A 19,814-nucleotide genomic window follows, 5' to 3' on the forward strand; every position below is an offset into this window, starting at 1 on the left:
AATTCACCCTATCTACATGAGTCTCACATTTATTATAAATACAATAGACAATGTAATATCAAAATATGGTACTTTCATGTTAATAATTTCAAGATAATTCTAAATCTTAAACATATTCTCTGGTGTCGGGTTTAAATGCGAGATAATATGAGATGTGTGCGAGCATTTGATATACAAATCACTAATTAGTCGTGTTAAATGGGTTGACATGAACACCATTATACCCAACACTAGCTTTGCTCACCCCTAAAATTTTTTAAAGAACTCCATTTTGTTGCTGTTGGGAGCTGCCCATAAGAAGGACAATCACTATAACTTGTTGAAATTCCTAGTGATGAAGACTGAAGAGCAATCAACAATCTGCATCTACTGTCATTGCTTTCTGGTGGGAACTGGGAAGAGCTTGGAACCTTTAGAGTACCCTGTCAAGTAGTACTTGCAGAAAAAGCACATGCACTTCATTTTATAGCTTCACTGTCGAAGTAGAACTGGTATCTATGCACTGCGGCTGTTAAATAACGCGTGCAACATGCTTCGGAAAAACAGTGACTTGTCATGGTGACATTACCAAAAACCCACATTAATTCTTTTGCAAAAGCACTTGGGAAAAAAGTGAAGACCAGACTTACTTCATTGCATTGCATATTTATGAGACGTATATGACTTTAAGCTTATAGGTCAAAGAAGTAAAAAGCTTAACGCACTTCTGACATGACTGAGACTCCAATTGGCTCATTGAGACATAACCTGTGGCGCAGACTCTACAGAGTGGCAGAGATATATAATAGAGGGTTGGCGTCCATAGTTAGTATTGGTATTTATGAATCCATAATAATGCTCAATGATGCTACATTGCAAATTGCCACTACGTGGAGTTCTAGTGTTGTACATTGGACTGGGCCATTGTCGGCCCAACAAAAATGTTCAGTTGTCCACTACAAGTCTCTGCCTTTGCCGAACAAACTCAAAATTTGGGCTGGGCTACATCATAACTGTTTTGGCAAGAAAGAGGCCCAAGGCCAGACCATGTTTATATTTTTTGGTTAAATGGGGGACCGAAGCCCAACAAGAACAACTACACAAAAGGATTAATTAACATCAACAATACGAGGCATTAAGATCTCAACTAAATCATCAAGCAACACATACTGAACAAAAGGAAAAACTATTATGTATAACTATAATGTAGTCACGTTGAGTAACTATTTCATGTGTTATAATATGAGTGAACGACTAGTTTATACTTCTATGGCATATTTACTAATCCGTAATCGGATTATGAGGAATTGAATTGAGGAAGAATTGAATTGAGGAGTTAGAATCTAGATTCTCATTAAAGCTGTTTACTAAATTATATGGAATCAAAGTAGAAATGATACTTATTTCATATAAGTCATTTACTAATTCACTTGAATTGAAATTGAAACTAATTTGATTACTAAAATGCCCTTGTTCTAAATAAATTGAACGGGCTAAAGTGAATGAGCAAACTTGAAAATTGTAGAAATAATGTGAGGGTATAAAGAAAAAAAAATGGACTCCAGATGAGTTATTTCTCCAGCAATCAGAATACCACCACCACCCAAGAATCCAATTTCTCCAAAATAAAAAATTGAATTTCTAATAACATATTGGTTCACTTGTGTTTTTATTCTCATATGGTTAATAAATACATGAGTAATCCGTAATTAGAATCCAACTTTTTATTTTGATTTCGATTATGGATTAGTAAACATGTCATTATGGTATAATAATAATAAAGTCTACTCATATTATACCTAATAGATTAGTTATATTATATAACGGTGTTACGATTATACATAATAATTTCTCAAACAAAATAAAAAGGATATAAAAAATTACACATCCCAAATTAAGACTGTGACTGAAGTTTGCAAGGTTGTCGACAATAGACCAATCTATGTTCAGGAAGAAAATTTGAAAAAATTATTTAAACCATCTTTATTATTGAGGCGGAACTCACTACATAAATAAATTTCATCTTTATTAGAAATATAATATACAATAATACAAGATAGTTAGTTGAGAATTGAGATAGTTGGAGTGGTTGACAAAAATTTGGCATGACAAGAAAAAAAAAAAAAAAAGTACTTGCAAGCCCCAAAAAATGGATGAATTTAAAATGAGGAAAACTGGAAAAGGGAAGAGGAGACATGTGAGTAGTGTCATGGTCTCAAGGGGATTGTCTTGAACGTCGGCAACATAGTCTTTGAGAGTCACAGCGATTGGTGAAGGTTGAGGTCCATCCAGCAGCATTGACTTTGAGAGATGAGATGTGGCGAGGTGCTCCAGGACTTCACATTCCTCGCCAATTCCCCGGGATTCCAATTCCTGCTTTTCCAACTTATACACCACCAAATATTCTATTTTTTATTTACTCTCGAAAAAAAATAAATCTATTTTATTTATTTTTCTTATATCAATTTGTCCGTGCATGGAAAGCCTTTTCCTTTTGGATTCTTTTTTCACAAGAAAAATAAAATAATAAAATATATCTTGATTTGACTCATCAGAAATTAATTTGCATGGGAGTTGAAACCTACATTTAGGTAAAAGCAATAACAACGTTTGTGTTGTGTGGCCATCTATAATTACACATTCAAGTTCATTCAAGAAGATTTCAGGTTTTTAGTTGAATCCTTCAGGTTTGAAACACAGAGTCGAAGTGGCCAAAAAAAAAAAGAAACACAGAGTCGGCCCCGGGATTCTCGGGTTAATCATATATATTTACAGAAATAAAGTACAAGGATGTCTTAAATATATAATCATTTTTTTAATTTTAGTATTAAGATTTATTTACATCAATTACCACCACAGCTTTACTTGCCACAACAGCTTTACTTTCCACTATTAAAGCTTGTGATCTACCTAAATTGTTATTAATAAGCACATAATATTGTATGTAGATGGAACTCTACAATTGTTCTTACTTAAATTTCTTTTAATGTAATTTTCCTCTTTAGAGTTTTATTTTCTCTTATGTTGGCATTTTTTTTCAATAAAGTTACAATAATGTTTATATCATATAACTGATTTGATTTAATTAGATCTGGACCACCTATGGTTGTGACGTTGTGTGGGTTACTAGGTTGGACAAATTTGCATAATTATTTATGTGGTTATTAATTAGTATTTAGCTTCCTTTTTAATTATTATTATTATTATTTAGTTTCTTGATCGATCCCCGACCCCATAAAAAAAGAGTACAAATATATAAAAGTGGAGGACAGAGTTTACCTATGAAAATGGCGAAAATGGTGCCGTTGCAAATCTTGGAGACACGAACAAAATTGTACAGCCTGTAAACGAGTGTCAAGCTAATCTTTTTTATTTTTTATTTTAAAAGCAATTTTGCACCTCCCTCCCCCCCCCCCCCCCCGCGGGCAATCTTTCCTCATTGTATTGTACATGTATATTTTATTCGTTGACGAGAAATTATTTTATATAACTGAAATATTGTCGATAAATTATTTTATATAACTGAAACATTGTCACATAATATTACTAATTCAACATGTCATAATATAGATAAATGTTATTAATATTATATCATATTAATATAAATATATATTTTAATAATAACTTTATAGGCTGAATTGGTTACACCACGTGATGGTGTATCAGATACACCTAATAAATTTTCATCTCGAAAATTCTCATTTATGGCCTCTCTTATAATATTGTTTCCCCTTTAATATTCCCATGATTTGCTCTTTGATATTCTTTAATTTTCGTAATTCTATATTTTTCTCCCTTTAATTTTGGCAAGGTTCCATAGAATCTTGCTTATAACAATTGTATAATTGTGGTATAATTGTGTAATTAAATGTAATGTACCAAATATATGGCAAGACATTCGTATTTGAATGAATTGTCATGATATACATACTAAATATATATATCTTTATTATTGATCAAGTAATTAAGATCGCATTTAAATATAACGTCCTAATTTAAAGTTTGACAATATAATATATGAGCAATAAATTTGTTCACCCTATTTTATATAACCAAACCTTTTCTCCACCTTTTTCTCAACTCTCAACTTTTTATTGTTACATACCAACTAGCTTTAGTGGTATTTAATTTCACAAAATTAGAGAACTCTCAAGTTTGAATCACCTATCGAATTTAGATTATTAAAAAAAGAAAAGAAAAAACTATGTTTGATACATGTATAAAATGATTGACATGAACCAATTTACATTATGCAATGTGGGTACGAATGCAATAAATAAACATAAATTGGGGCTTAAACCTTTTTTTTTTCTTTTTTCTCTTTTAGATCTAGAATGAGAATATGAGAATTCGATCTTGAACCTCACCCCACAAAGTCCACATCTTTTTTTTTTTGGACACAAAGTCCACATCAACCACACTGTTTAATGCCAAAAAACAAAGAAAAAGAATAAGGAAATGCAAGAAAATAACAGGACAATGATACAGCACGTGAGCATGACCATGGTCTTACGACAAGCTGCATGAGAGGGTGACTGCTCAAGTGCTCAGTATATCATTGCCAGTTTGCCACTAGTGCCTTTTTTCTTTTTTTCTTTTTTTAAATAGTTATTTAGAAAAATAAATAAATTTAATGGATTTGTTTTTTTTTTGGAGGAGAAAATTTAATGGATTAGAATTTAGAAATTAGAAGAAGAATAAGAGGCTCTCTGTCTTTCTTTGTTTCTTTGTCCCAAAGCGAGAGAGAAGACAGTCACTTTTCACTTCAAAACACTCTGTCTTTCACTCGGCCAACAGAAAGTCATAAATACTTAGTAGAAACAAAGAGGAATGCCAATTTGCTTCTGATCTTCAATCCAGAGAGAGAGAGAGAGAGAGAGAGAGAGAGAGAGAGAGAGAGAATGGGTGGGGTTACTTCATCCATGGCTGCCAAGTTTGCCTTTTTCCCACCAAACCCACCATCCTACAAGGTAATCAAAGACGAAGCCACGGGACTCTTGCTATTGCACCCTCTTCCCCACCGCGAAAATGTCGACATTTTGAAGTTTCCCACGCGCCGCGGCTCGGAGATCGTGGCCGTCTATATACGCCACCCAATGGCCATTTCCACCCTTCTGTATTCTCATGGCAACGCCACTGACATCGGTCAGATGTACGAACTCTTCATCGAATTGAGCATTCACCTGCGTGTCAATCTCATGGGGTAAGTTTGTTCTCTCTACCCTTTACTCCAATTTTGAAGCTTTCGTCTGTGATTGGTTTTTCCATTATCTAGTGGGTGTGTAGATGAAATTTGGATGAATCAGCAATACCCATTTGAGAAATTTGGGGAAGTTTGCTTTCTGTGTTGATTGGAATTGTGAGTGTGACAATTTGGGTTCTAGGGAAGTTGATTTAAAAGTGTATTTTTTTGGGTAGGTTTTAGACTTTTAGTGTTAGTTCTACTATCATGAGTTGTTTACTTGCTAAACGAGGTGGACTCTGCCTCAAGATTCGAAATTGTTAATCTTGACTGAAACTAAGGAATTGGGTTAAGATGTTTTTGCTTTTTCTTCGTAGACATGTTCTTCCACATTTCAACTGTGTGATGTTATTTTTTGATTGTTTTGGGTCCTTAGTACAACCAATCCAGGTGAGGAACTGGTGATTTGATTTTAGAAATATGAATCCTCTTAATAATCATGATTTAGAAATAGGATACTTTAAAGAGTTTCGATTAACCCAATTAGTGTTTTGGCTCAACCAATCAGTTAGCAATAAGGTTGGAAATTGTATACAGAATGTTATATTGCTATTTAGAGATATCAGAAGAGGTTATTTTGCCACATTGGTTGTGTTTGTTGTCAGTTCTGGGATCCACAGTTCATCTGGAAGAGGTTTCATAAATGAATATCAGAAGTAGTTGAACCTAAATACAGGTAAATTTTTAAGTGTAATGGTTATAGCAACATGGAACTTTCAAGTAATTTTGTTTACAATTATTGTCACACCTCTTCCTTTACCATGTAGTTCTATATATATGACTTGTAGGCCATAGGTCATTTAAAGCATACATGGATACCTCACACATGGTATACATTGTTAGAACCGTTTGTTATATGTAGTATTTCTTTAATTCTAGACTCATCGTTTAAAAGTCTTCATGGTGTGAAAGGAAAAAAATGTTGTAAAGTTGCAGGATGTCTTCGGGAAGGGGGGGGGGGGGGACAAAAATGGACACGTGTGATTTACTGGGTCCAGTTTTTGGGAAAACTAATTTTGAAGGTGCTGACTCCAAACCAACTTTACTCTAGTAATCAGAGAGTACTCTAGTAACCAGAGAGTGTAAGGCAGGTTTAACAGGCTGAACTGATTAAATTATCCTTCCAAGTTGACTATGATTATTTGTCGGAGGAGGAAAAAAGAATTTGTTGGTTTTGTGGAGAAGACTTAAGAAGTCTCTTTTGCATCAGAAAAGGTTTTATGGTGGCAATTAAATGTGCATAGCCTTTGCATTATAAGTGCAAAGCACATTGTGGACTGGAGTGCTGAGTCACTGATGCTGGATCACCTCCCAAAGTTACATCTACTTGTCCAAAATCTATCACTTCTGATAAAGCTTGGAGACCTGCTTTTGCATCCTAAATTATGTTTGATTAGCAATTGTGTGGACACACTGTTGCAAGCCTAACACCAGCAGATATATTTTCAAGAGACATTTTATTTTGAAAATAAATACAGAAAACATTCTGAACCATATTATTTCAACGTGGGCAGGTATGATTACTCTGGCTATGGGCAGTCATCAGGCAAGGTAAGTGCAGTATGAATCATCAATTTGTTGTGATTCAAATTGTAATAGAAAGGTTTTACTGAATCCCATTTGTATACCTTTCTGCAGCCAAGCGAACATAATACATATGCAGATATTGAAGCTGCATATAAGTGTCTTGAAGAGAGGTATGGTGCTAAGCAGGAAGACATAATCCTCTATGGTCAATCTGTTGGAAGCGGTCCTACTGTTGATCTTGCTACCCGTTTGCCTCGACTAAGAGCAATTGTTCTGCATAGTCCTATATTATCAGGTTTGAGAGTCATGTATCCTGTGAAGCGCACCTACTGGTTTGATATCTATAAGGTTAGTTTCTTGATATCAATTGTTATGATGACTTTTATCCAATTACTTTATCTAGTGAATGTTGATGAATGTGTATGGGTCTGAACCTGATTTACATTAATGTGCAGAACATTGATAAAATCCCTCTAGTAAAATGTCCTGTGCTGGTAATACATGTAAGTACTCATGATTTATTATTTTTCTTTTGCTATGTAATAAAGTGATTGTGAGAATGTTACTATTTTCCGTACGTGTGGCTTTCCATTTATATTTTTAGTTTTTCATAGATGTGACTAAAGCAGAATATCATGCTAAACATGCATGAAATCTCACCCTGGAGATGCTTGGCTCCATCTGAACTCGATTAAAAGAAAATTGGTGTTGTTTAATTTTGGACCTCATCACAAACTTTTGAATTTCTTTTGAGTTGGTATCTTTCTGATCATCATTCTTCTCCAGGGAACATCTGATGAAGTTGTCGACTGTTCTCACGGAAAGCAGCTTTGGCTACTGTGTCAAGAGAAATATGAACCTCTATGGCTCAAAGGCGGAAATCACTGTAATTTGGAACTCTATCCAGAATATATTAGACATCTCAATAAGTTCATATCAACTGTTGAAAAATCACCTTCGCGAAGATTTAGTTCAAGGAAAAGCACAGACTGTAGGAAAAGCACAGACTGTAGGAAGAGCACTGACCGTAGGAAAAGCACAGACCATATGGAACATCCTAGGCGGAGTATTGATTTTTATGAGGCTCCAAGGAAGAGTACTGACTGGAGAGAGAAACCAAGGAAAAGTACAGATAGATCCGAAAAGCTGAAAATTAATGATTACAAGTTTAATACCATTGACAAGGTAGAGAAGTTTAGAATCTCTGTTGACCAGATAGAGAGGTCGCGAAGAAGCGTGGAGTACCGTCATGAGAAATCTAGGAGAAGCATTGACCATCAGCTAGAAAAAGCACGGAAAAGTGTCGACTGGGTGGACAGACTTCGAGCTGGGTAAATCTCCAGTTAAAATTTGTGTTGGGTTGGAACAGAAACATAGAACAAGTGAGATGGGGAAATTATTTGGGGTCTAACTTAAGAAGGTTTTAGGGTCAGCAAAAGTTTGTGGTTTCAGGATGTGTATCTTCCTTGTTGTTTTAAGTTCACTTGTCACGGTGTCATGGCTTGTAGAGTTTGATGTGTTGTTGGGTGTTGCTGCCCTTGATTGTTAATGAAAGAACTCTAACCTCTTTGTTTTCATCATTGGAAGGAAATGAAGCTCATAGTTAATAAGGGAAATGTGTGGAAAATGATTTATGGAAATAGCATCATTATTTTCATTGTTATTAACTTATTCTTATAGGCTTATAGCTCCTTTTTTTCTTGATTCAAAGTAGTCCGCAATGAATGGACTAATTGGTTAATAGTTTAGTGGTATTTTTCTAACCAATGTTAGAGAGATTCAAATTCAACTTCCTCTCCCTAAAAAAAGTAAAAAATGTCCGAAGTAGGAAGAATGGATACTGGAATAAGTGCTCTTATCATTAGGATATATTCGTATTTTAATTTTAGAAAAATACTCTATTACTTGAAGAAAAGTACAAAATAACACAGATATTATGAATTTACTTGAATTGAATTCATATTCAACAAATTATTGTGGAAAAAAAAAAAACAATTATTATTGTTAATTCATGTGATTATACTTTATAATTAACCCAGGATCAATCGAAACGTCGTCGTACTGTTTTATAATCTCCTTGCACAGTTGCACCACACCCGCGTCTCCTTCCTTCGTCCAACTTCGTCCAACTCCTACTCTGCGCCTCTAAACTCTAAAGTCACCCCAGCCAAAGACAAAGGCGTTGCGTTTGCGTCTATCTCCGACCTCTTTCGGGTCGGATCTCTAAGTGTACGGAATACCCGATTTGTTCGGACTCAATTGGAATCCAATTCTATCGTTTTATTGGTTCCAAAACGCCTGATTTTGAGGAGATAATTTCCCGAGGAATTTGAATTCCTCTTTCTTTGAGGTAAACGATCACTGTAAAAAATTTCAAATTCCAGAACCACCCCTGCGCCCTTAATAACATACATGATTTCATCCTCTTCGTGAAACCCTAACGCCACCGATTGCTTTGATACAATTCGTTTCGATCAATATGTGAGTATAGCTGATAGCTCACTACAACTTGTCGTTTTGGTCGTAGTAGAGTTTTCGTGATTTTGGTTAAGAAAATCATGAGTTTTCTATTTATGCAATTTTCTCAGCTGCCAAACAGAGACGATTATACACTACAGAGAACTTTATTTATTTATTTATTTTAGTTGAAGTCAATTTTTTTTTGCAGGTCACAGGAGGAAATAGCGAGGGAAGCGATAAAGCACGCGCTGAAGGCTCTGCGGAAGCGGCATTTGCTCGAAGAAGGTGCTCATGCTCCAGCTTGTATCGCTCTTTTGAGACCGATTGCTTCTCAGGTCTTCTCTTAGTTCCTATCAAACTATGTTTTAGGGTTTTGGTTATTGGAATTGTATTATAATTGAAAATATTTGACCCAAAATTTGAAGCCTACGAATTCTCTATTGAGACTGAATGGTTGGTGTTATAGTGCTACGACTACTTGATATTGCTTGAACTACTAGGCTTTCTTTTTTGCTTCACTCTAATTTAATTTTGTTCTGTGAATATGAGACTATGTAAGCAAGTTCCAATATATGGGTTTCAAAGTCTTTCTTGAAGTGATTTTCCATATCTTCGTCTTAGTAAGATGTAACTAAAATCCATGGACCATTTTGATGCTGCATCGCGCTTTTTGTTTCCTGGTCATCAGTTTCCGTGTAACTAAAATGCTCATGATTGTAGATTCTTTTGTCTTTTAATTGTTTTGAATTTAGAGATTGAGTTGCTTTTGAATGTCTTTTAAGGGCTCAGAATGGAAGGAGAAAGCGGAGAATCTGGAACTGGAACTTCAGCAATGTTACAAAGCTCAATCTCGATTGTCCGAGCAACTTGTGGTGGAGGTAGCCGAGTCCAGAGCTTCAAAAAATTTACTTCAAGAGAGAGAAGCAGCAATGGCTGATATGGAGAACGAGCTAACTCAAAAAAGGTTGATTTTTACTCATAATAGCAAGGCATATGCTTTTGAGATTTCAAGGTTTTGTATGACTGATTGCAATGGGTACATGTTGCAGGGATGAATGCTCTCAATTAAAGGCTGACTTAGAAGAGAAGATTAAAGCTCTAGAATTGGTTTTGAGTGAGAACCAGGAAATAAGAGCGCAACTAGAAGAAATGACCATTAGAGCTAAGAATGCCGAGGCTGAAAGTAAGGTGTTAATTGACCGCTGGATGTTGGAAAAGATGAAGGATGCTGAACGTCTAAACGAGGTACTTTATAATAGTGTTATAATCAAACTCAATTTGTGGTTTGGTATAGTTAGATCCTTGTAGCTGTTGACTGCTTTAAGATGTAAAAAGGATGAAAGCATAACTATTATAATATCTTCAACCCCTTGGTTGATGGTTCTCAAAGCTTCGGTTAATGATTGTCCCTTGCTGTATGTGTTACCCAAAGCAGAATGTTATGCCACTGTTCAACATATTTTGACCTTCATTTTTTATGTTGGATGACTATGCCAATTTGTGCTTAATTGCATACATACATGTTCTTGCCACTATCATAGTTCCAGGGAAGTACTATCAAAACCCAAATAAAAGCAATGTTTAGACTTTTAGTTGATTAAAGCAATCAGTTTGGATATACTCTGTTGGCATGGGGCTTGCCCCTTTCTTTATGAGTATAATTTATTCGACTTAATCCTTCAGAAAGAATAGGTGATTCCCAGAGAAGATTTGACCATCAATTTTGACATTTAAATGGTAGCACTCGTTTTGTTTTCCAGTATAATGCATGGACTGTTGAACGGAGGATTTTGAATTTGAAAGAGGCTTTTATATTCACCAAAAAAACAAAAGAATCTTTTATACATTTTATACCGTTTTACATAGTGTATATGTAGCTAACCCATGTTATCCTTATTTAATTTAGGCAAATGCACTCTATGAAGATACGATGGAGCGGCTCAAGGCCAGCGGTTTGGAAAAGCTTGCTAAGCAGCAAGTAGATGGTGTGGTCCGCCAAAGTGAAGAAGGTGCCGAATACTTTGTGGAGTCAACCATTCCTTCGGTATGCAAGCACAGGATCAATGCCCATGATGGTGGCTGTGCTTCCATATTATTTGAGTACAATTCTGGCAAATTGATTACTGGCGGACAGGATGGGTCCATCAAAATGTGGGATTCAAATACTGGGTCACTAAATCGTACACTTTATGGTTGCATTGGTTCTGTTCTTGATCTTACCATTACCCATGATAATAGATCTATCATTGCGGCAAGCAGCTCAAACAACTTGTATGTGTGGGATGTTAACTCAGGGAGGGTACGCCATACTCTCACTGGCCACATTGATAAAGTGTGTGCTGTAGATGTAAGCAAATTCTCAAGTCGTCATGTTGTGAGTGCAGCATATGATCGCACCATAAAATTTTGGGATTTGCAGAAAGGTTACTGCACCAACACAATCATGTTCCCCAAAAACTGCAATGCTCTTTGCTTCAGCATGGATGGACAGACCATATGTTCTGGGCATGTCGATGGAAGTCTTCGTTTGTGGGATATTCAGACAGGAAAGCAACTCAGTGAACTGTCTGCACATTCGAATGCTGTTACGTCTATATCTTTGTCTCGAAATGGTAACATAGTATTGACCAGTGGGAGAGACAATGTGCATAATATATTTGATATGCGGTCTCTGGAAGTCTGCGGCACATTAAGAGCCACTGGAAACAGAGTAGCATCAAATTGGAGCCGATCCTGTATCAGCCCAGATGACAATTATGTTGCTGCTGGATCTGCTGATGGTTCTGTCTATATTTGGTCAATATCTAAGGCTGAGATTGTGAGCACTCTGAAGGAACACACTGCATCTGTCCTGTGTTGCTCATGGAGCGGGCATGGAAAACCTCTAGCTTCTGCGGACAAAAATGGAGTCATTTGTACTTGGACGTGATGAGAAAAAACGCTACAATGACAAATGAGCTGCAGGGAGCTGGTGATACTTCTCCAGATGGGCTGGCTGAACCCTTTTGTTCTTGTTTCCACAACGCACATATACATGATGTATACAAGTTCGATTAGATTTGGTGTAGATATTGATTCATCTCCAATATAACATGTGTGCATTCTTTCACTCTCTCTCATACAAAAGATCTTGACTAAATGTAGCCACTTCTTTTCTTAGCCTTAGTGGATGACAATTGAATTTGCCATTTGTGTTATATTTTTGTTCCAATGCTTCTCATTCTAAATGGAAAACAAAAATTAGCTTTTTTTTTTAAAGGCCAAAAATTAGCTTATTCGGAAAACTTCAATATCAAATAAGAGTATCTGTTGAGTCATGTTTTACAGAAGTTATGCGATTTGCTTCTCTACAAATATGGTTCACAAAAATTCACTTCTCTGGATACCAAATTTGCTAATTGTCATAACTAGAAACCCCAAATTTGCTAATAGATCATAATTAATTCAGAATCCTGACAGTGGTAAAAAAAAAAAAAATTCAGAATCCTGACTAGTCTTCTAACAAAATGGGCCTAACACGTGGGCGGAGTCCAAATCCAATAACCAGGCCCAGGATCAGCCCAACAAGGGGGGAGAATACTTGGAGATCCCCATTTGTATAAAGCATTCTGGGTTTTGGATTCGACCCGTTTAAGATAACGGAAAGTCTCTCTGTCAGTGATCTCTCTCTCACCTGAAACCTAAGAACTTGGAAGCAGAGAAAGAGAAGGTGAAGATGGTGAAGGTAGCAACCTACTTTGCTATGACTTTGGGAGCTTTTGTGTTCTGGCAATCCATGGATAAAGTCCACGTCTGGATCGCTCTGCATCAGGACGAAAAGGTTAAAATCCCCCTTTTTTTCATTCTCTGCCGGAGCAATTTCTCTTTCAAATTGGACTGATAATTTTGGCCATTTGCAACTTATATTCTGGATTCCAATTGAGTTTCAGCATCACAAGCTCAAACATTGAAGTGGGTCATCATTGAATTCTTCAATTCTTGGTGAAAAATCTGATTTTGACTGAAATGATGTGAAGTTTGGGGATTTGGTTTGCTTAAAATGTAGTTTTTTTTTAGTGGCCAAAAAAAAAAAAATGTAGTTTTTGATTCTTTTCTTTGAATTTGAAGGCATAAATGCAATGTTTGGTTTCTGGGGATTAAAGAACATAGTAGAACTTGGAACTTCACTGTAATCATTGTTTTAACTGCTATGTGTGACACTCCTGTTTACAATTGAACCTTGAGGTAATGGTGGTTCTTATTATGGGATTTCTTATTTGGAGCTCTTCCATGTTGGATTTTGTTTTCCTAATGTTCTATTGTCATTACTAGTTGGGTTGCTTCTCTTTTGTTTGTCTCTATTAGATGCTGGTTTTTTTAAGCCATGTAGATTTAGCCCCTTTAATTTATTACCATGAATTTAGGTAGAAAGCACAAACTTGTGAAATAGAAAAAGAAGTATTTTCATATTTTGGACTAACAAAACCATTGATTTTGTTGTAATAATATTTTAATGATAACAGGAAGCTCGGTGAAACAAAGATTTTGAGTCTTGATGTTTACATTGGCTGCTCATATATGCATGGGCAGCAATAAAAGCTTTTTTGTTTGTGCTCGCCTTTTTAGTTGATCTTCTCCAGATATGAATAATTCGGTTTTAGTATGTGATTACTGTTTAAAGTCTTCCTTACTCCAATATTGATTGGATTGGTGTGTATCTGTCATTGTATCAGCAAGAAAGACTTGAAAGGGAAATGGAAGTTAAGAGGGTTAGAGAAGAACTACTGCAGGAGCAAGCCAAACAAAAGAAGACTCAAGCCTGAGCTACTTTAGTGATCTTCTTGTACCCTTTTTTTCCTTGTTTCCTCTAATTGCGATTTTGTTTGAACCTTGCTCTCTTGAATACTATCATTGTTAATAATTCAACTTGGCATTCACTGAATAGCTAAGCTCTGTCTTATGGATGACTTTGTGTAAGATTTGGGAAAGTTATATGTCATGTTATTCAATGTTTTAGTAACACTTAATCATGTTATTTACCAGATATTGAGGCACAGTCAAAAGCAAATTATTGGAAAATTTTCCATATTTTTCCTTATGTTCAGTTATTCTTCAATCTTCAGGCTTGATTAGATAATATGCAACTTACCAAAACATTAATGTCCAAAGTGATTGTAGCAACTTATGTTGCATCTCATCTTCTGACTTGTTTGACATGCGAGCTTCACATGAAACTACAATCACTTTCACGGTTTCACCCTAGTGTCTTCTGTACATTTTTTAACATCATGAAGTCCTAAAGCCACCTCCTCGTGAGGTTTTCGCTTTCCTGTAAAAAATTTTATGGACAGGAAAGGGTCCCTTACATTAGAATATGCACTAGTTATGTGTAGTACGTCTCTATTACAGCCATTAGAGGTGTTTGTTCTTTATCCTTCACTCCAGTGACTTCTTATCTTTTTAATGTAAAAACTTCCACCTTCTCTCTTTGGGGTTGTTTGTCAAAGTTGGTTTCAGTCTGTATCATTTTGATTTTTGTGCAGCTTTAGCTACAGAATGAGAAAGAATTGCAGTTACTACTTGGTATGCAGTTGCATATGGGTCCACTTTATCAGTAACAAGAAGTATAAACAGAAAACCATAATGCCATTTTCATTTTCGTTGGTGCAAATGGCTCAAATACCATCCTAGCCAACGGCTTTTGGATTTTCCTCTTCCTGCTAACAAACAGCTTTTGGATGTATTGTTGTGTACAAAGTTTCCATCTCACTTTATCCCATCATGCCTCTTTTATGTTGTAAGTTTGTAACACACACTTTAACTAGATTATATCCAAAAATATTGAGTTTGCAAATTACTAAACTACCCATATCTAGCCTCTGCGGGAATTAGTGGAAATTTTGAACGATAATCGTAACTTTGCGTGATCAAAACAGTCTTACGCAATTAAGCAGCGCAATTAATGTTGGGATTAAAACAGCAGGTTATTTTGTGCCCACACAGGGATACAAATTGATTGGTTTAAAGCCTCTCTCTCTCTTTCTCTCACTTTCTTTACATGTAGAAGTGACTAGTTCCCAACACACTACGTTAATGAAGTCCTACAAGCGATGTTAAACCTCGACCACCTTAATTAGCTAGCTAGCTAGTCAAATGGTGTGGACTGGTGTCATGGTGTGTACTTAGGAGTCTCTCTCTCTCTCTCTCTCTCTCTCTCTCTCTCTCTCTCTCTCTCTCTCTCTCACTTTCTTTACATGTAGAAGTGAATAGTTCCCAACACACTACGTTAATGAAGTCCTACAAGCGATGTTAAACCTCGACCACCTTAATTAGCTAGCTAGCTAGTCAAATGGTGTGGACTGGTGTCATGGTGTGTACTTAGGAGGCTGAGTCATCTCTTTAATTGCTTCAGCCCAAACTCCAAAGCAACATAATGCATGACATTTTTGGGGTTCCATATTTGGAATGCATGTTTTCATTTGTACCTCGACTACCCACCTACTTAGGAGGCTGAATCATCTCTTTAATTGCTTCAGCATAAAGGAACTTCATGCATATAGCATTTCTCTCTGGGTTTCCATAATTTGGAATTCTTTTTTTTTCTTTTTTGATCTGCAAAATTTGGATTCATGTTTTCTTTATGGGGTCGAAATCTTGAATTCATCATGTAAATGATAAGGAAAATGCCAGTTGTATGAAAAGTTCTATAAAAAAGTGTTTTACAAACTGATCGCTTTATAACAAAAGGAAAAAAAAACAGATGTGTCTTATGGAATACGTACAAGTAATTGACATGACATTATCCTATAAGTCAGCATAGGTTTATCTTTTCAAACAAAAGCACGCCTTACCAGTTACCACCAATGCAAAAGGAGATTAATTAACTATGTGACAAACTCAAGGGTTTCCTATTGCCAAAGAAACAATAATTACTGTTTTAAACTAATAAAAAGAAAGTTTTTACATATGCGAAATGCACTTCATCAGACATTAACAAAACTCTACGATCGAGACTTATTGATGAATCTCGTGTGGACTGGACTGCACAAAAAGTAGTCCAAATTCCTAAGGTGCAACCCATGTTACCATCCAGGCAAGAAGCAAGAAGCAAGAAGCATATATTATATGTGTTATATTCTTAGAGTGATAGTAATTATTTTGTAGCGTATGCATATTTATTCATTAATCCGTTTAATTCTCATTTGATAAGACATTATGAATATAAACTTGAACGTCTATTCCAATAGTATGGCGTAAGTTTGAAAAAAAACAGAGTTATTTCAGCACTCAAATATACTGTAAAAGTCACTTACTGGGTTTTCAGTTAAAGATCAAAGCAGTTGCAAGCACTTTATCTCCCCACTTGCCAAAAATCGTGGCTAAAGACTCCATCTACGTAACCCTGCTCATCATCCCATTTTCTTTCAGCCACTCTCTCTCTCTCTCTCTCTCTCTCTCCCCTGTGTGCATTACATGGTATAACGTGTTGGGCATGTAATATTCCAGAGAAGATCACCCTAAAATGCCTACAAGGGTTTTTAATCCTAACTGTGCTAAAAATACAACATTCTTTCTCCCTTTTTATTAAAGTTACAACCCATTTTTGAACCCAACTGCCTAATTTTAGCCAATTAAAGACCTTGCTTGTATGAAAAAACCAAACACGTACCGTTTCCCATTTCCCACTTATCTACTCATCTCCACAATTCTCACAGTCCATGTTGGATATTTCCCTCCATTAATATTACAAGTTGTTGATGTCCATAAGGAACCTGTAACTTACTTCATCATTCATCTCCATTCATTCCTCTATATAAAGCAGCACTAGCCTCCTCTTAATTCCCATCTTTAGTTGAGTTGAATCATATATAGAAAATGGAAATGAAGAAGTTTCTTTTGGTTGCTGCTCTCTCACTTGCTCTGGTGATTGGGGTGGCTGAGAGCTTTGATTTCCATGAGAAAGACCTGGCCTCTGAGGAAAGCTTGTGGGATTTGTATGAGAGGTGGAGGAGCCATCACACGGTTTCCACGAGCCTCGATGAGAAGCACAAGCGGTTCAATGTGTTTAAGGAGAGTGTCAAGCATGTTCACAACACTAACAAAATCAACAAGCCTTACAAGCTGAAACTGAACAAGTTTGCTGACATGACCAACCATGAGTTCAGGAGCGTATATGCCGGCTCAAAGGTTAAGCATCATAAGATGTTCCGAGGGGAGCCACACACTGATGGGAGCTTTAGGTACGAGAAGGTTGAGAGTGTCCCGCCGTCTGTTGATTGGAGAAAGAAAGGCGCTGTCACTCCAGTTAAGGATCAAGGCCAATGTGGTAAGCAAAATTTGCTGCTTCTTTGCCCTTTCTTTCTTTTTCTAGTTTGTTTCCTTTTGCCTATAGCAGCACCACTGCCACCACATATCACAACTGCAAAGTGTAATTGACATGGTATTTAATATTATACAGGTAGTTGCTGGGCATTTTCAACAGTTGTAGCTGTTGAGGGCATCAATCAGATTAAGACAAATAAGCTAGTCTCGCTGTCTGAGCAAGAGTTGGTTGACTGTGACACTGAACAAAATCAAGGGTGCAATGGAGGGCTAATGGAATATGCATTTGAGTTCATCAAACAAAAGGGGGGACTAACAACAGAAACTAATTACCCTTATCAAGCGGAAGATAGAACATGTAATGTTGCAAAGGTATACATTTTGTTGCAGTGCTTACTTTTCAGGGATATATATTTGGTCATTTTTCGGATGCCTCTTCATTTATGAAAGTGAACAGTATTAGAATAACACCAAGTATGCTTTTGAAGGAGAATTCTCCAGCAGTGTCAATTGATGGCCATGAGGCTGTGCCTGCTAATAATGAGGATGCATTGCTCAAAGCAGCTGCAAACCAACCTATTTCTGTTGCCATAGATGCTGGAGGTTCTGATTTTCAATTCTACTCGGAGGTAAGCTTCTAATTTATATTCACTTTGACTAATTAATGGCTATTGGAATATACAAAATACAAGTTGCCAAGGTCACCTGCACGTATAAGTTAGTGGTAAGAAGGGTGAGTATGAGACATGATGTAAACTCAGAGTTCCTAGCTTCAAACCCACACCCAGCACAAGAACACTTGGGTTTATTTGATACGTGTAGTTCATGGGCTCGAACTCGATGAGGGAGTAGATCGTAGGAGTTTTCCCCAAGTCATATATCTTAATTTGGTCCACTATGATTCACAGGGGGTATTTACTGGACAATGTGGCAAGGAGCTGGATCATGGTGTTGCAATTGTGGGCTATGGAACAACACTTGATGGAACCAAATACTGGATAGTCAAGAACTCTTGGGGCGCCGAATGGGGAGAGAAGGGATACATAAGGATGCAGCGTGGCATCGCTGATAAGGAGGGACACTGTGGAATAGCAATGGAGGCTTCATATCCCATCAAGAACTCTTCAGCCAATCCTACACCAGCACCTGCCTCCTCTCCTAAGGATGAACTCTAAACAACATCCACCACTGACTTCCAGCTTTGCTGATGCTGTTTCTGTTATAAAAGCTGCATGACTTGTGGCCTCATGACCAAATAATATTTATTTCACATATTTGATTTGATGTATCATCTCTAAGATTTGTAGTAGTTGTGTTAGGGTGAAATAACATTGTCAGATGGACAGATTGAATTTCCTTGGATAACTCTATCCTTTTCCTAGTTCCTACTAAAACAATAGTAATATCATTCAAGTAAGCAAGAAAACTGTGGAATAGCAATGGAACTAGAGTTTTGTGTTTAGAGTTGTGGCATGACTTGGAAGCTAGAGAGAAGGATATAGGGCTTCACAGTACTTGTGTACTATAGCTAGAACCCTGTTTTCCTTCACTCTCATCAATATCTTCCATTTGCTTCACCATCCCAAAGAGACTGCCATGAGTACAGATCACAGCCCATGGGTTTTTGCGTTTGGAATCCTTGGTACAAATATATTAAACATTGATCCTTCTATTAGTTTCTAGTTTGTTTATGGGAAATCTTTCAGAAAAAATCTAAAATACTATTACTAATTTTCAATCTAATTAGGTTAACATTGGCACAAACAAGTTAATTTTGCGTCTTGACAAATTATAAGTCGCACAAACAAGTTAACATTATAGAGCCTTTTTACATACCTCAATGAACTTAAAGCCTTTTTACAATATAGTTTGATTTTGGAAGCTTACTGGTGCAAATAAGACTCCTCTAAATAGATTTCCATTAACAGTTGCAGTCACTAGGAAACCTGAGTCGAATGCTCCATCAACTTTGCCTCGAACATCAGCACCAATCTAAGGAGAAAGAAAACCCAATAAAAAGCTGTAACTATAGAGAATAGAAGAGTAACAATTATCAGAAAGGGAGATTAAAGAAATGCATACCAGGTTCTGAATAGGCCCTGCCTCCAAGTGTTTCTGTTCTGCTGCTGGAAATTCAATTCTTGGTCTACCGATGTTAATATGACGGTACTGCTCTCGTTTTGGTAATCATGGAGATATATGCTAATTAGATTGAAAATTAGTAATAGTATTTTAGATTTTTTCTGAGAGATTTCCCATAAACAAACTAGAAACTAATAGAAGGATCAATGTTTAATATATTTGT

General features: G+C 36.4%; 4 protein-coding genes across 4 annotated transcripts; all 4 read left to right on the forward strand.

Annotated features, from left to right (window-relative positions):
- The first annotated feature begins 4,729 nt into the window (after positions 1-4,729).
- On the forward strand, positions 4,730-8,355 carry LOC147274648 (uncharacterized). The gene is made up of 5 exons (XM_086256058.1): positions 4,730-5,182; positions 6,736-6,772; positions 6,860-7,096; positions 7,204-7,251; positions 7,535-8,355. The coding sequence occupies exons 1-5, from the start codon at positions 4,881-4,883 to the stop codon at positions 8,081-8,083; spliced, it is 1,173 nt and encodes a 390-aa protein (XP_086112184.1). The 5' UTR covers positions 4,730-4,880; the 3' UTR covers positions 8,084-8,355.
- A 519-nt stretch (positions 8,356-8,874) lies between these two features.
- On the forward strand, positions 8,875-12,317 carry LOC147274649 (Transducin/WD40 repeat-like superfamily protein). The gene is made up of 5 exons (XM_086257426.1): positions 8,875-9,229; positions 9,417-9,543; positions 9,991-10,172; positions 10,258-10,453; positions 11,115-12,317. Coding segments are annotated over exons 1-5 (1,530 nt in total). The 5' UTR covers positions 8,875-9,227; the 3' UTR covers positions 12,138-12,317.
- Positions 12,318-12,826: 509 nt separating this feature from the next.
- LOC147274650 (uncharacterized) lies at positions 12,827-14,209 on the forward strand. Its single transcript, XM_086256025.1, has 2 exons — positions 12,827-13,028; positions 13,921-14,209. The coding sequence occupies exons 1-2, from the start codon at positions 12,924-12,926 to the stop codon at positions 14,008-14,010; spliced, it is 195 nt and encodes a 64-aa protein (XP_086112151.1). The 5' UTR covers positions 12,827-12,923; the 3' UTR covers positions 14,011-14,209.
- Positions 14,210-17,021: 2,812 nt separating this feature from the next.
- Positions 17,022-18,917, forward strand: LOC147274651 (vignain-like). The gene is made up of 4 exons (XM_086256024.1): positions 17,022-17,513; positions 17,646-17,881; positions 17,998-18,138; positions 18,418-18,917. The coding sequence occupies exons 1-4, from the start codon at positions 17,063-17,065 to the stop codon at positions 18,682-18,684; spliced, it is 1,095 nt and encodes a 364-aa protein (XP_086112150.1). The 5' UTR covers positions 17,022-17,062; the 3' UTR covers positions 18,685-18,917.
- The last annotated feature ends 897 nt before the right edge of the window (positions 18,918-19,814 follow it).

The sequence above is a fragment of the Dryas octopetala genome, chromosome 9, assembly GCF_963921425.1.
Source record: "Dryas octopetala chromosome 9, drDryOcto1.1, whole genome shotgun sequence".
In the NCBI taxonomy this organism is placed as follows: domain Eukaryota; kingdom Viridiplantae; phylum Streptophyta; class Magnoliopsida; order Rosales; family Rosaceae; genus Dryas; species Dryas octopetala.